The sequence below is a fragment of the Anguilla rostrata genome, chromosome 6 (genome assembly GCF_018555375.3).
Source record: "Anguilla rostrata isolate EN2019 chromosome 6, ASM1855537v3, whole genome shotgun sequence".
In the NCBI taxonomy this organism is placed as follows: Eukaryota; Metazoa; Chordata; class Actinopteri; order Anguilliformes; family Anguillidae; genus Anguilla; species Anguilla rostrata.
This window is the reverse complement of record NC_057938.1, coordinates 13739713-13754567: the sequence shown is the minus strand read 5'-3', so window position 1 is coordinate 13754567 and position 14855 is coordinate 13739713. Positions and strand designations below refer to the sequence as shown.

The 14855-nt window shown below is 40.6% G+C and overlaps 1 protein-coding gene across 1 annotated transcript; it reads right to left on the bottom strand.

Moving 5' to 3' along the window:
• Positions 1-287: 287 nt before the first annotated feature.
• LOC135257941 (regulator of G-protein signaling 21-like) lies at positions 288-2617 on the bottom strand. Its single transcript, XM_064341160.1, has 3 exons — positions 2476-2617; positions 1308-1474; positions 288-690 (listed from the first exon to the last, which is right to left on the bottom strand). The coding sequence occupies exons 1-3, from the start codon at positions 2615-2617 to the stop codon at positions 514-516; spliced, it is 486 nt and encodes a 161-aa protein (XP_064197230.1). The 3' UTR covers positions 288-513.
• Positions 2618-14855: the final 12238 nt, after the last annotated feature.

The following is a 14855-nucleotide window of genomic DNA, read 5'->3' as shown; positions in this document are numbered from 1 at the left end:
ACAACATGAATGCTTGGCTGTAGTTGATAAATTAGAATTTCATGAACTGGGGGTCAATGTTTCAGGAGTTTCAATATGTTAACCTAAACAAAATAATTTCTTTCTTTCTTTCTTTTTTGCAAATGGTAAATTACAATTGAGCAAACAAAGTGCATTAAGGGAACACCTTTGGACAATAAAATATGTTTTTTTTTTTCTGTATTAGGACTGAAAAATGAAGAAAACATGAAAGCAATCTTATGTGTGTGTGTGTGTGTGTGTGTGTGTGTGTGTGCGTGTAACCAAAATATTTAATAAACACTAAAATGATCCATAGCATATTTACACTTTTGTTTTGATCAATTGTGTATTGGCATATTACAAAGTTCTGCACTGTACACATGATCAGTTTCTATAAGTTGTCTGAAGCAGAAATTAATCACACATATAACCAAAGTTACCATATAAAAGAAATTAATCAAAGAACCTGTAAAAAGAGAAAAAGCGCACTTCTGGATGGTTGTTAACAGGAAGTCATCTTTTTTGTGATCTTCTCAAAAGTGCCTGGTAGATGTCAGATTTCAAAAAACGTGGGTAGCAGTCCCTTGCCATCAAGCCATATATTAATCGCTGTGCCTTGTCGAATGATTCAAGGTTTGGTTGGGAAATGTGTTTTGTGATGGTCTCTCGTGTTCCACAATCAATATTAATCTGTGAAGAGGAAACACATTAGTTTACCAACAAACACCCTACGGTTGTTTAAAAAAAAAAATAAATAAATAAAAAAATTGGCATTGTCTGGATTTTTCCCTTTGTATACGCTCTTAAAAGCCTTTTCCATGATCAATTTCTTTGCAGATTCATCTGATTAAAATTCTGCTTTTTTTGAGAAATGAAACAGGTTTACAGTATAGGTTGTTCTTTGTATAAAATGTGAATTTCTATTTATTTATTTATTTACTTATCACATTATACTGAAATAACTGATTCTGGCCTGGATTCAAGAAACTCATCTTTGAAGTCTGAATACGTTTGAATCACATTTAAACGCCAATGGGTTTTGTACAAACAGTGTACAACAGTCACCAAAATATGTCTAAAAAGTACAGGAAAATGTAACTTTTATGGAAGAACGTGAATCAACCCAAAATATGCATTTTATATTCTTGTGTTGTATTTGTGCAAACTGTTTCATATTTGTGTGAATTTAATGTATTTTCTGCATTGTTCTTATTTTGTAATGATAAAATATTGTATATTACTTACCTGCTTCAAACAAATAGACATAAGTTGAAAAAAAATTCTGGCCATTTTCTACAGAACCTTACCTGTTTAGGGGACTCGACTTCAACAAACTCTGCATAGATTCTGTTTGCTGTGGCAACCATCTCGTCTGTTGATTTTATTTTCTTATACTCCTCACAGGCCAGCCAGAACAGGATGTTCTCCTCACTGAACTCTGTCTTCAGAAACTCCCTGAAGGCTGTCTGACCAGCTGAATCCAGGAAAATTTGACGTTTTTAAAAGTGACAAGTGTGTACTTAAAAATAAAAACTATGAAAAATAATGTAATAATAATTTTGTAAAAAAAATAATATATTTTTTACATAACTTTTTTTTTTTTTACCTTTAATTTTAAACACAACTTGTGAATGTTTATTGATATTGTCAAAACTCAATGATAACATATAAGACACTGGACCACTATGACTCTAGTTGTATCTACACTTGAAGACTTATGTCACTTATATAAGACTGGACACAGGACAATGAAGACACAGAAGTTGGACCACATTACTTTTATTTTTACCTATAAAATGTTTAATGTTTAATCTAGGAAGAATATCTATGCATTTAACCACTATGTGTATCTGCTGCCGTGTTGTGTTTGATTGCACACACACACACACACACACACACCTGTAGCCAAATGATGAATTTACAAGGGCTAAATGACTCACTCATCAATATGTGTTCTTAAATTTTGATGAGAAAAAATAAATAAATAAAAAATCTTTTGACGTATTTCACCAGTAGGCAAAGTGACAAGCCTCCTCTAGATGGACACTTATGTTTAAATTTTTTTTTTTACAGAATAATAATGATTGGATCCATGATATCTAATCCATCTGAAAAATACATTTTAAATGTCCCTACTCAGTGCCAAACCTTTCATTAACACACTGCACAGGTTAAATACATTTTATAAATACTTCAGTAGGAAATGAAATATGAAGAGTTGTTTGTCCTTTCAAAATTACAAGGGCCTTTCTCTAAATTTAAAACAGCTGTAAAATGTCATCATTGGTCCTCTAATGTAGATAAAGTATTCCATGGCCCTGACATGGAATATTAGCTTTGGATCATTTCATACAGGGTCTTAAGTACTGAAAAAGCATTTGACAAACATTATGCTTAAGGCATGCTAGATCCCCCGTATAAAGGAATTATGTAATGTAATGAAAATAATAATTATAATTATAATAATGATCTTACATTTGCATTCCAGAAGTCTGTCCACTGACTCTCCCCAAGACTCAACCTGATCCAGCGGGTCTTTGGAATAACAGCAGCATCTACCCTTGAAAATAGCATTGAAATCTTTCACTAGTGAAGTCAACAGCAATACCCGTGACATCTCTTACCTTGTTAAAACCGTAGCCATCCTCATAACCACCTGCAATTATTGTCATGGATGCATAATAAGTCTTATTTTGGTCATGGTAATTACAAATGTTTAGCCGCCTAAAAAAAAAAAGCTAAAGCTGAGTGAAATTTACAATGACATATGCTGCAATGTGTATGCTTTTAAGCTATGGCATCCGAATATAGACACTCACATAGAGAAAGTCCTCATTGTTGTTGTAGTCCGTTATTCTAGAAGGAGAGGTGAAAAAGTGCTTGGATCGTTCAAATAAAAAGAGAGACTCACTTTATCGCCATGCCCGCGTCCTTTTTCCTCGATTGGCAATTGCTCCGGTACGCCAAAAATTGATTGTGTGGTAGGAGTCTTAGACTCTGACTGATCCAAACTACTTTGTTGAGTGAAGTGAACACATGAAAATCAGCATGCAAACTAAGAGAGGGATTCTCCATCGCAAAGTTTCCACCATCCCTGATTTGGAAGCTGTCTTCAACCTCCCAAAGAATATTTGGCTATAATTTGACATGCATATATGATATAAGGCCTTTTATATTTATATAAATACAATGAACATCAAACTACTAGATAGGATTATGGTTAAAGTAAAAAATACAAATAAAAAACACTGGAGTTTATATTAGCACCAATGTATTTAATTAAATTTGTGAACAAATTCTGTTCTAAATATCAAAGAACAAAATTGCACATACTGTAACCTGCAGCATCAGTATTTTCAATTGTGTTTGAATGCACAAGTTTTTCCTGATTGCTGAACCTTTTTAGTTAAAACAAAATAAACCCCTATACTGAATTTGCAAGTCAAGGACAAATGTCAAATCTATGCATCTAATATAGAGTTAATATAATTATAAAAAGTTGTACGTTTCTAAAGGGTCTGAAGCCCTTAACGTAATGTAAAATTTAAAAACAAACATCTGACATGCCTTTGTGATGTAAATAATATGCTGTAAAGATATCAGAAATCATTCAAATATGATTTGAATGATTTCTGTACTACACATCAAACAGTGGAAAATGGTAACCAATACTGCCAAAGTCCATGGAAATAAAGTTAATGGCACATGTTTAAGGACCTAAGGTTGTTATGGCTTGAAAAACAGCTTAAAAACTGAAACAAAAACAGGAGGGTTTTTCTTAAGCCACAGAGTGGAAAACTGGAAACAAACAAACTTCACATCTTAGCATTCTAGGATTACTGATTACTGTTTGCCTAGCCCCTTTGTGAAACATCCTGTAGCCTCATTAATATGATATTATACATGAATAAGCATGGATCTTTAGTCATGGTTTCTGATAATCCCTTTCTAATACAGACCTTTATTTCTAGACCATCTGTAATGTGCAAAAGTATTTAAGCTCATTATAAATATTCCATCAAGGTATACCATCAGCAAATTAAATAGTTTTAAGATTTCAGAAAGGATATAATACCTTAGCTCTATGCGACCACATATCCATCTAAGGCCTGGATTCAATCATCACTTTTCCAAAACTTTGATTATTGCAAGTGTCACGCTTTTCAATGCAATTTTTTATTTTTTCAAAAAATAATTCTAGTGGCTGATGATTGCAGCAGAAAGTTTTTGTGATGAATATAATCAATTCCCAAATTTAACTGTCAACTCAAATCTAAAAGACATGTTCTGAACGAGGCCTTTTTTTCTGCAAAGGTGTACGCTGAAAATGTCATAATGGAATGCCAAACAGGTGCTCATATTACAATGTGTCATTCTGTTATGTACACAAAAACATTTATATACTCCGGCAAAACTATTTGAAGGGTCTCTTCATTCCAGCTCCCAGCTGAATATAGCCTTAAGGCATCCATTGCATTACATTACATTACATTATATTAGCTGTTCGCTTTGCCACTGCCTTTTCCCAAAGGGAATATATAGCTCCCGTTTTTGCATATTTTCCATTTATACAGCGCACTGAAGGTATTCAGGTTGGAATATTCATTCTTGTGCATGATGTCACCAGGACACCTGGAAATCAGACTTGTGACCACTGGGCCACAAGCTGAACTCCTCTGCCATGGTGTCACCATACTGCCAAATGGGCATTCATCAGTGACAAACATTGTCACCTCGAGGGGGGGGGGGGGGGCGCTCAGCAGATGTCTGGTTTGAGCGCGGAAGTCGGGTGCCGGCTATGAAAATATTAAAATGGCGGACGGATGGCGCGATTAGTGGCGGTTTGCTGCGGTGCGCCGCGTGGCTAGGGGGAAACCCTCGCCCACTCGGCTGGCAGTGGAAAGTGGGAGGAGGGGAGGGGGGTGGGTCAGAATTTGCATCTGCAAGGAAAACAGGAGAGAGTAAATTTGATTTCCAAAGAGAGTCGTTGGACATGTGACCACTGGCCAGTCCCCGGTGTGTGCATTTGCGCGTCTCCTTACCTTAAAATCCCATTCAAAGGGTCCAGAAAGCCAGATGAGATTACAGAGATCTTTTTTACACGTTTACATGTTTCTTTTTAGATTTATTTGGGTAAAACTGGTGGGAATTACATTAAAAGCTGAGAAGCTTTCCTCAAACGAATCAGTTTACCCTCAGGCACAGACAACAACTGCATTCCAAATGACATAATAATGTATTTCACAACATTTAACAGCATATGAATTATGCAGTATTTGTGCAGTCTCCCAAGCCTGTTTCCTCAAGACTAGAAACAACATGTTTGATTGCAATATCCTCTAGAGACTTGGCAGAAAAAAAAGTGTATTAATTTTTCTCACATAATAAAAGCGTCTTGGATGACAATAAAAATTGTTGTTGCAATAAAAATATATTTTTTAAAATACTGTTTCATTTTTTTTTGAATGTCCGTTTTAGTGTAAGTTTCATGATAGTAGAATATATCATTCTTCAGATTAAGACCAGAGACTCTAGTGGCCAAAAGGGGGACAAAAACAAACTGGCAGGTCTTAGAAGGACATTGCAATGCACTCGACAATGCTGCCGCTAAAGCTAGAACTGCGCTTCGCTAGAAGATCTGAATTTTGGCTCAAGCAGGATTGACTAATATTAGGTGACAGCGATTGATATGTCTGATGATAAGAATTCCCAAATTTTCCAGTGTTTTTACATTTTTGGAGTTTTGGTGGGAGTAATAGCCTGATTTCGCACTTCCTGCCATTAAGGACAGCTTCTATAGCTTAGTTCATTTCCCTCATTAAGCTTTTGTATGCTGGACTGGGGTCAAGTGACATACATCATGTACTATAACAGTCAACCCTGCTGTCTATAAACCCATTCAAACCTGGGTTAAACTATTAACCTCCCTAATAATTACACTTCCTTTCAGTTAATATCTGCAGCATTTCTACTGGGAAATGTAAATTACCAGAGAGATCAAGGGAGACATTTATATTGCAGTTTATCTAGGCTGCCACCTGACTATTTAAACATATGTTTTCAGGCTCAAAAAAAAAAATATATATGTATATACATATATATATATATATATATATGATTGATAGCAACTGATATTATTCTATCTTTTTATTTACTGTTAGCACCTCAGTTGAAAAATGCCTTCCAGTGATTTTGTTAATGTTGGCTAAACCTCACCGCAATAAACAATACAACAGTAAAAACTAAGAGCATTATGAATATCCTATTCATTAAAAGTGTGCATAGATTTATTCACGTTCTGTGCCATACACACACCATATCAACATGCTCCCATGCCATGTGCTATGCAAACTAGCAAATATTTGCTTAATTGAAAGGGATATCCCCAAGGATGCCTCAGAAGATATCTTCCCTAGTATAATCGGATTTGAATTTGACCTTACTTGAACTAAGTCTAATGTGCCAAATGAACACTGACTGGGCAGCAGCCCTATTGGGTGCCAAGTCCTTTGTAAGAATAAAACTGCCTGTCAGCACTGCAGGTAATACTATCAGGCTAATAATATCATTGTGCATATTGTACATGCCTGCATTGTGATGTTTAAGTGAATGGTTGTTTAAACAGTGAGCTTAGTTGACCTGTAATGAAAAAGTAAGAGACTATTTTCCATTTGTAGCAAGATAGATGGTTGGCTGGATAATTGCACGGATTCTAGAACAGTGGATAATTTAAATTAATTTAATGAACATTTCTCAGGAAAAGAATGGTCCAGGGACCAGGGTCCACAGTTGTTATAAATTCCTACTCTCTAATTAAGACAAAGAAATGATTTAAAACTCCAGGTCTTGCTTAGTACTGCACCAAAAAAAAGAAGAGGAAAATAAAAGTCTTAAGTGTGTTGTCACGATCACTTTAAAAAGTCAGAACATTCCAAACATAATGAAGATCCACCCGGCTCCATTGCTTGTTTGAAACAGACTGTGTCTATGTTTACCACCCCTAACAGAAGGTCTTTATACATTCACCTTTATATATTCACCCTCTCCACCGCTCTGTCACAGTGCCTCATTAATCAACTGCCAGTTCCGCTCCCTTCCACGGTGTGGGGCTGTGCCTCTTCTGAGCAGGTCGCCCACCCCCTTGTAGGCCTTGTGGGATTCAGCCAGAAATAAAACTCTCAGTAGGGAGCACTACTTTGCTTGCTTGCCCTGGAACCTTAGATGCCTGCCCACGTTTTAAATGTACAGTATGAATACACTGCGCCTTTTGAAACATGGTGAATCAAGTGTGAATGGCTCCGAATGCAGAGGCACTCCTTCAAAAGGCCACCAGAATGTCTGTATTGATGCCTAATAAATGGGGGTTGGTGTCACATCTCAGTTATTATGATGTAGAGGCTACCTTGTCGTTCGGTATCTTTGGCTGTTGGACTCACACCCCCGGTGAAGGTACCGATGAAACGATACTTCTGTGAAACAAAAATGAGTTGTTCGGAGAAAAGGAAATGAAAAAACTGCAGGTACTAAGTTTTTCAAACTGAGAATGAGTCATAAAAAATCCTGTATTGTTCTGGTCCTTCTTGATGACTTGCACTGTATTTCTGAGGCATAATTTGCAAATTTCACCAGGGCTATTCTCAATGTGCCCCTGTTAAGAAAAAATAGATAATGAGAATAACCTGAAGAGTTCTACAGCATCCTTTTCCAAATAGGTACTTGGGATTCTCTTCTGGGTAACATGCTTTTCTCCCAACACCCAGAATTGTAAACAGCTACACGGAACCCTCTTATCTAATTAAAACACACAGCCCTGAATGCAACTATTCCAAAAGAAAGCGGCGGTTGCCAGCTATTGGTAAAACTTAATAAAACGAATTATAAATATGTCTCCACTGTCGCTGGTATACAAGATTATCAGTCTGCATGTGTGTTGTGCCAAGGCTACCGTTATCTGTCAGGATTACTTAATGTTATGGTCCTGGTTCCAGCCAGAACAAATGAATCACTATGAATCACTTCTTACAGCTTTCCAGCAACAAGCACCATACTTTATGCTCAAGTTATCACACTAAATCCAACCTGAGTAGCTTTGCATGGGTTTGCAAAGCATTTAAAAAGGATTTAAAGCATTTAAATATGTCCACATTTATTTAAAAAAATAAATTCTGAGCCTGCCCTGTGCATACATTAAGCAAACTGAATATTTATAAATGATATGCTTCCACTGATGGTGGTATACTCTATTATTAAAATTATTTATGTTATTTTAGGTTGATTTTGCTGTTTTGGAAACAGAATGGTAATACTGTTTTGCATTGTTTGGTTTAACAAATCAGTCAATGTCTTTAAATGAGCAAAATGACAGAGTACATTGGTAATACATGAGCTGCTGGTCAATGCAAAGAACCAGGAATTCAGAACCAGAACGAAATCCAGTTCCTAAATCTAATTTCTCAAAGGAGGAACACTTATTATTCAGCTTTTTTCTGAAATCAAAATTATGACCACATATAATTAAATTACGCAGTGAAGAGATCACAAAAGATCATAATTGGAATGTGTTTTCCTTTGATAAAATTTAATGTTGCGTGTCACTGAGGCCTTTGTTGACCCTTGCTTCTGCTTCCCTCCTTGCCATTGCTTGTTCCTCATGCCGTAGGGCCAGACAGAAAAGAGAAAACTATCTGAGCCGTCCATACTTGCCTGCAGACTTTCACCACTTCGTTCTCTTTGATAGGCGTCACACAAATAGAACATGATCTTGAGATATCAGCGCTGAATTCTTTTTTTTTTTTTTTTTACATGAAACGAATGCAAGCTGTGTCTGTCCTTCTGGATAAGGGCTTCTGCAAAATTCCTAAAATGTGTATATTTTCTTTTTAAAAAAGGAAATTTAAGAAGTAAAATGAGATGGTGGATGCCAAACCCTCCCTTGATAAGGGTGAATATCATCCATCACAAGGGGGCTGGGACCAGGGCTTTTGACAGAGACTCGGTGTGTAGAGGAGTGGGAAATGGTGGTGGAGTGCAGGGTTATGGGTGGAAGTATGAGGTTATATGTGGTGTGATGTCACTTTTCCACCGCTAGCTAGTGCAGGACGTCTGCCAGCCTGTAAAGATACAGTTAGTGTGTGGTAGGCATTCTTGGCCCTGGTGTGCCAGAGATGTTTCTGCTTTTTGAGTTTGATAGCAGTTTATGAAATTAATTAGTGAGTGCCTGAGCCTGAATACTCAAAGTTGGAACGGTGAAATGTTGAGCACCTCCAGCACCTAATCATTGATGTGCATTAAGCCGAATAATTATGGCAGTTATATAGTTTTTAAAAAAATAGAAGCTTCACTATTGCTCCAGTACCATGGCTCTCTAACCCTGCAGTAGAGGTGGTAATACAGTGGGAAGCACAGTGCGACAGACGCAGGGGTATAAAGAGGATGTGGCGTACAGCTGGGGGGATATTGCCAGACATTTGCCCTTAAACCCTACACCCACAATGGCCCTTTCAGATAAGATTGGACACCCCTGATATGAACAATTGAGTGTAAACAATTGTGTGTAAGTTCATTATAACAGCAAGAGTAGCACTCAGAGTTGTATTCAAATAAAGCTTAATAATAATAATAATAATAATAATAATAATATAATAATAACAATAATAATAACAATGTTTGGAGATCATCAGTATTACTCAAAGATTCTGAAGGCCAATGATAATACCATTTTCTCATAAAATGTCCAACTTTGTAAGCATTTCATTTCTTAGCAATTCGAAAGTGAAAACTACTGGTGTGATTTTTCATTGCCCTGACTATATGCATGAATGGCAGCCTTCAACTGGGAAGGCTTTTTAATCAGTTCTGTAATTACACTGCCATTGTATTAACGACAGACACCTCATGAGCTATCCCTGCTAATCGAGTTATGGTGAAATGATCAGGGTGTTATGATTTTTTCCTCTCCCTCACTGGTGGATGGTTTTTACATTCCACTCGAGATAGCTTGTATGGATTTGTAAATGTAATGGTATTTTTCTAAATAATTTTTTCACATAAGGACACTGGAATTTCTCAAAATGAAACTATATTAAATATATTTGTATTCTGACTGTTTACAGACAAACCAAAAGTTGGCCACACTTTTTTATTTTATTTTTATTTCTAAAGGCGTTGATATTGCAACCAGTTATACAAAAATACAGATGAGTTTGCATTCTGTCTTGAGAGACAAAAAAAACTGGTGTGGTAACAGCTCTTGTGGCCTAGACAGAACACCCCCATTATTGCAACTGAACAGCTTCACACTGTGAGAAAGTCACAAGCTGGTCTTTGCAGAAATGTTGAATACATGCGAAATGCAAGTGTTTCATTTGACGTCAAAGGTCGCCCAGACTCTAGTCTGAGCAGAAATATTCCCTGTATGATGTGGGCCTATAGCTGTGCAGTCTCAGGAAACCAATGCTGCTGTACATTTGTGTTACAAAGAAAAGTCTGAAAACCCCTGACATGTGTGCCAGTAAAGGAAACCCCTGCTGAAGGTGTGAAAATGAACTCCACCGTGTTTGCTGTTGTTTGTTTTTTTCTTTTGCTTTCGTGTGGGGGAGGGAAACTGCCTATATGCAGGGCAAAGCTCACAGAGCGGTGCTTTTGCACACAAGGCCACTACTGTCATTATCTGCATTTACATCTTAACAGACAAAATTGGCTGTTAACTACAGAATGTTTGGGACTCACAGTGAATCAACATTTTGCTAGCTCTACTAAGATGACTTTTTTTTAAAACAGGACTGCCTGCAGTATTGCTGATTTTATAGTGCTATTAATTGATTGTCTATGTTTCTTAGAGAGACAGTGGGTTTAGTCAAAGGGCATATCACTCATAGAGTGTCAATGCACAGGTCCTCTGTGTATATGTATTGGATGTATGTTTCCTTGAACCCCTTCTGTACTAACCCTAACCCCCACCCCTCCTTTTTAACACAAGCCTGAAAATGACATGCCCAATCAGAATCAGAATCAGAATCAGAATCAGGTTTTATTGCCAAGTAGGTTTACACATACGAGGAATTTGTTTTGGTCAGGTGGTGCAAACAGTGAACATAAAATAAGATAAATAAAATGAAATAAACATAGTGCAATAAAAACATAACAGACATAAAATAACATAAACATAGTGCAAACGGTAAACAGTAAACAATAAACAATAGTGCAAGGGGATAAAGTGTTATAAGTACAGGTGCTGTCTGTTTGGTGTCCGTGGGGGTCAGGATAACAGTGCAGTATCAGTGGGGGTCCCGGGCCTTGTTGATGAGGCCAGCTGCAGTCGGGAAAAAACTGTTCTTGTGTCGTGAGGTTTTGGTCCTGATGGACCGCAGCCTCCTGCCGGAGGGGAGTGTTTGAAAGAGTTTGTGTCCAGGGTGGGAGGGGTCGGCCACAATCTTTCCTGCCCGCCTCAGGGCCCTGGAGGTGTGCAGGTCCTGGAGGGATGGCAGATTGCAGCCAATCACCCTCTCAGCAGCGCAAATGATACGCTGCAGTCTGCCCTTGTCCTTGGCAGTGGCAGCAGCGTACCAGATGGTGATGGAGGAGGTGAGGATGGACTCAATGATGGCAGTGTAGAAGTGCACCATCATTGTCATTGGCAGGTTGAACTTCTTCAGCTGCCGCAGGAAGTACATCCTCTGCTGAGCCTTCTTGGTGAGGGAGGTGATGTTCAGCTCCCACTTGAGGTCCTGGGTGATGATGGTGCCCAGGAAGCAGAAGGACTCCACAGTGTCGACTGGGGAGTCATGCAGGGTGATGGGGCCGGTGGGGCTGCGTTCCTTCTGAAGTCCACTACCATCTCTACTGTCTTTAGGGCGTTGAGCTCCAGGTTGTTATGGCTGCACCAGGACACCAGATGTTCAATCTCTCTCCTGTAGGCAGACTCATCCCCACCAGAGATGAGTCCGATGAGAGTGGTGTCGTCTGCAAACTTCAGGAGCTTGACTGACTGATGACTGGAGGTGCAGCTATTGGTATACAGGGAGAAGAGTAGAGGAGAAAGGACGCAGCCTTGAGGGGAGCCGGTGCTGATGGTCCGGGAGTCGGAGACGTGTTTCCCCAGCTTCACGTGCTGCTTCCTGTCAGACAGGAAGTCGGTGATCCACCTGCAGGTGCAGTCAGGCACGTGCAGCTGGGAAAGCTTGTCCTGTAGTAGAGCCGGGATGATGGTATTGAAGGCGGAGCTGAAGTCCACAAACAGGATCCTGACATAGGTTCCTGCAGTGTCCAGGTGCTGGAGGATGAAGTGGAGGGCCATGTTTACAGCATCGTCCACAGACCTGTTGGCTCTGTATGCGAACTGCAGGGGGTCCAGGAGTGGGTCCGTGATGGTTTTGAGGTGGGACAGTACAAGGCGCTCAAAAGACTTCATTACCACAGAGGTCAGGGCGACGGGTCTGTAGTCATTGAGTCCTGCGGTCCTTGTTTTTTTGGGGACGGGGATAATGGTAGAGGTCTTGAAGCAGGCTGGTACGTGGCATGTCTCCAGTGAGGTGTTAAAAATGTCTGTGAACACCGGAGACAGCTGATCGGCACAGTGCTTCAGGGTGGAGGGAGAGACAGAGTCTGGTCCAGCTGCTTTGCGGGGGTTCTGTCTCTTGAATAATCTGTTAACGTCCCTCTCCAGGAGGGAGAGAGTCGTCATTGTGATAGGGGAGGGGGAGGGGGCCTCTGAGGTGGGTGATTGTAGAGAGGCCCGGGCTCCTGCTGAGATGGGGGAGGAGGAGCTGGTGGTCTGGAGCTGGTGAATGGGTTCACGGGGGATGGTGTCAGGACTGTCCCATTGTCTTTCAAATCGGCAGTAAAACTCATTCAGGTCGTTGGCCAGGCGCAAGTCATTAGTGGAGTGGGGGGCTTTCGGTTTGTAGTTGGTGATCTGTCTGAGGCCCTTCCAGACAGAGGCCGAGTTGTTTTCTGAGAACTGCTGTTGGAGTTTCTCAGAGTACAGTCGTTTAGCATCTCTCACCGCCTTGCTAAACCTGTATTTAGACTCTTTAAACCGGTCCTTGTCCCCACTCCTAAATGCTTCCTCCTTTGCCAGCCTTAGCTGTCTGAGTTTAGCTGTAAACCAGGGTTTGTCGTTGTTGTAGATAACCCTGGTGCGTGATGGTACACAGCTGTCCTCACAGAAGCTGATGTATGATGTCACAGCCTCTGTGTACTCATCCAGACTGATGGTAGCAGTCCTGAAAACATCCCAGTCAGTGCAGTCCAAGCACGTGCGAAGATCCTCCATAGCTTCACTGGTCCACTTCTTAGATGTCCTCACAACAGGTTTGCAGAGTTTTAATTTCTGCCTGTATGCAGGAATCAGGTGGACTATGATGTGGTCAGAGTGTCCCAGTGCAGCGCGGGGACGGCGTGATAGGCACGGTTGATTGTACTGTAGCAGTGATCTAAAGTGTTCTCCTCTCTGGTCGGGCATTTAATCAACTGGTGGTATTTAGGCAGTTCGTGGCTGAGATTCCCTTTGTTAAAGTCGCCGAGGACGATAACGAAAGAGTCCGGGTTTGTCCGCTCCACACACAGTATCTGGTCGGCGAGCGTACGCTGTGCCTCCTGCACGAGGGCTTGCGGTGGAATGTAAACACCGACCAGAATGAATGAAGCGAACTCGCGGGGGAATAGAAGGGTTTGCAGTTGATGAAAAAAGTTTCCAGAACAGGAGAACAGTGCTGCATAATCACTGTAACATCTTTACACCAGCCACTGTTTGTATAAAAACAAATACCTCCACCTTTCATTTTGCCGGAGCCCTCTGTGTCGCGATCCGCTCTGAATAGCTGAAAGCCTGCCAGCTGCAGCGCAGAGTCCGGTATCGATCCACACAGCCAAGTTTCCGTGAAGCACAAAACGGAAGATGTTGAAAAGTCTCTGTTTTTCTCCACCAGTAGCTGGAGTTCGTCCAGTTTATTGCACAGCGATCGCACGTTAGATAGAAATATTCCCGGTAACGGAGTGCGTAGACCGCGTCTGCGGAGACGCACGAGCGCACCGGCACGTTTCCCTCTCCTCCGGCGTTTCACTGCGTGAACAAGGGTGAGCGTACCTTTGACAAAAGTGACCAGTAATTCCGCAGATGTGATGAGAATGTTCGGAAATAAATCCACAGGAGTTGTTACCCTGATATTCATGAGCTCTTCCCTGGTGAAAGAGTTCCGGATGCTATCGCAAAACACTGAATTTACAAACAAAACAAGGCAAAACAATGCGCACCAACACACCGAGGCAGCCATCCGCGGCGCCATCTTGATGATCGCCCATCAAAATAGAACAGTTACTATTCTTCAGCCTTTTTGACTTCCAACCTTGCATCCATTCTTCCCGTGCAAGACCTCCTTACTTTGTGAGCTCTCAATCACGGTTGACGGCACCACAGTGACTGCCTCTCACTCTGCCAAGAGCTTGGGGGTGGTCCTGGATGACCAACTGGACCTCAAGGAGCACATCAAGGCAACATCACGGTCCTGCAGATTCCTTCTGTACAACACCAGAAGGATTTGACCATACCTGACGACGCACTCCACCCAGCTGCTCGTCCAGGCTACGGTGACCTCTCGCCTTGATTACTGCAACTCTCTCCTTGCAAGCCTGCCTGCTTGTGCCATACAGCCACTACAGATGATTCAGAATGCCGCTGCCCGACTCATCTACAACCTTCCCAAACTTTCCCACGTCACTCCTCTGCTGAGATCACTCCACTGGCTATCCGGTTCAAAGCCCTGACCCTTGCCTACACTGCTGCCAACAGGACAGCCCCCATCTACTTGCAGGACATGACTCGATTCTATGTGCCTGCTTGACCACTCCGCTCTGAG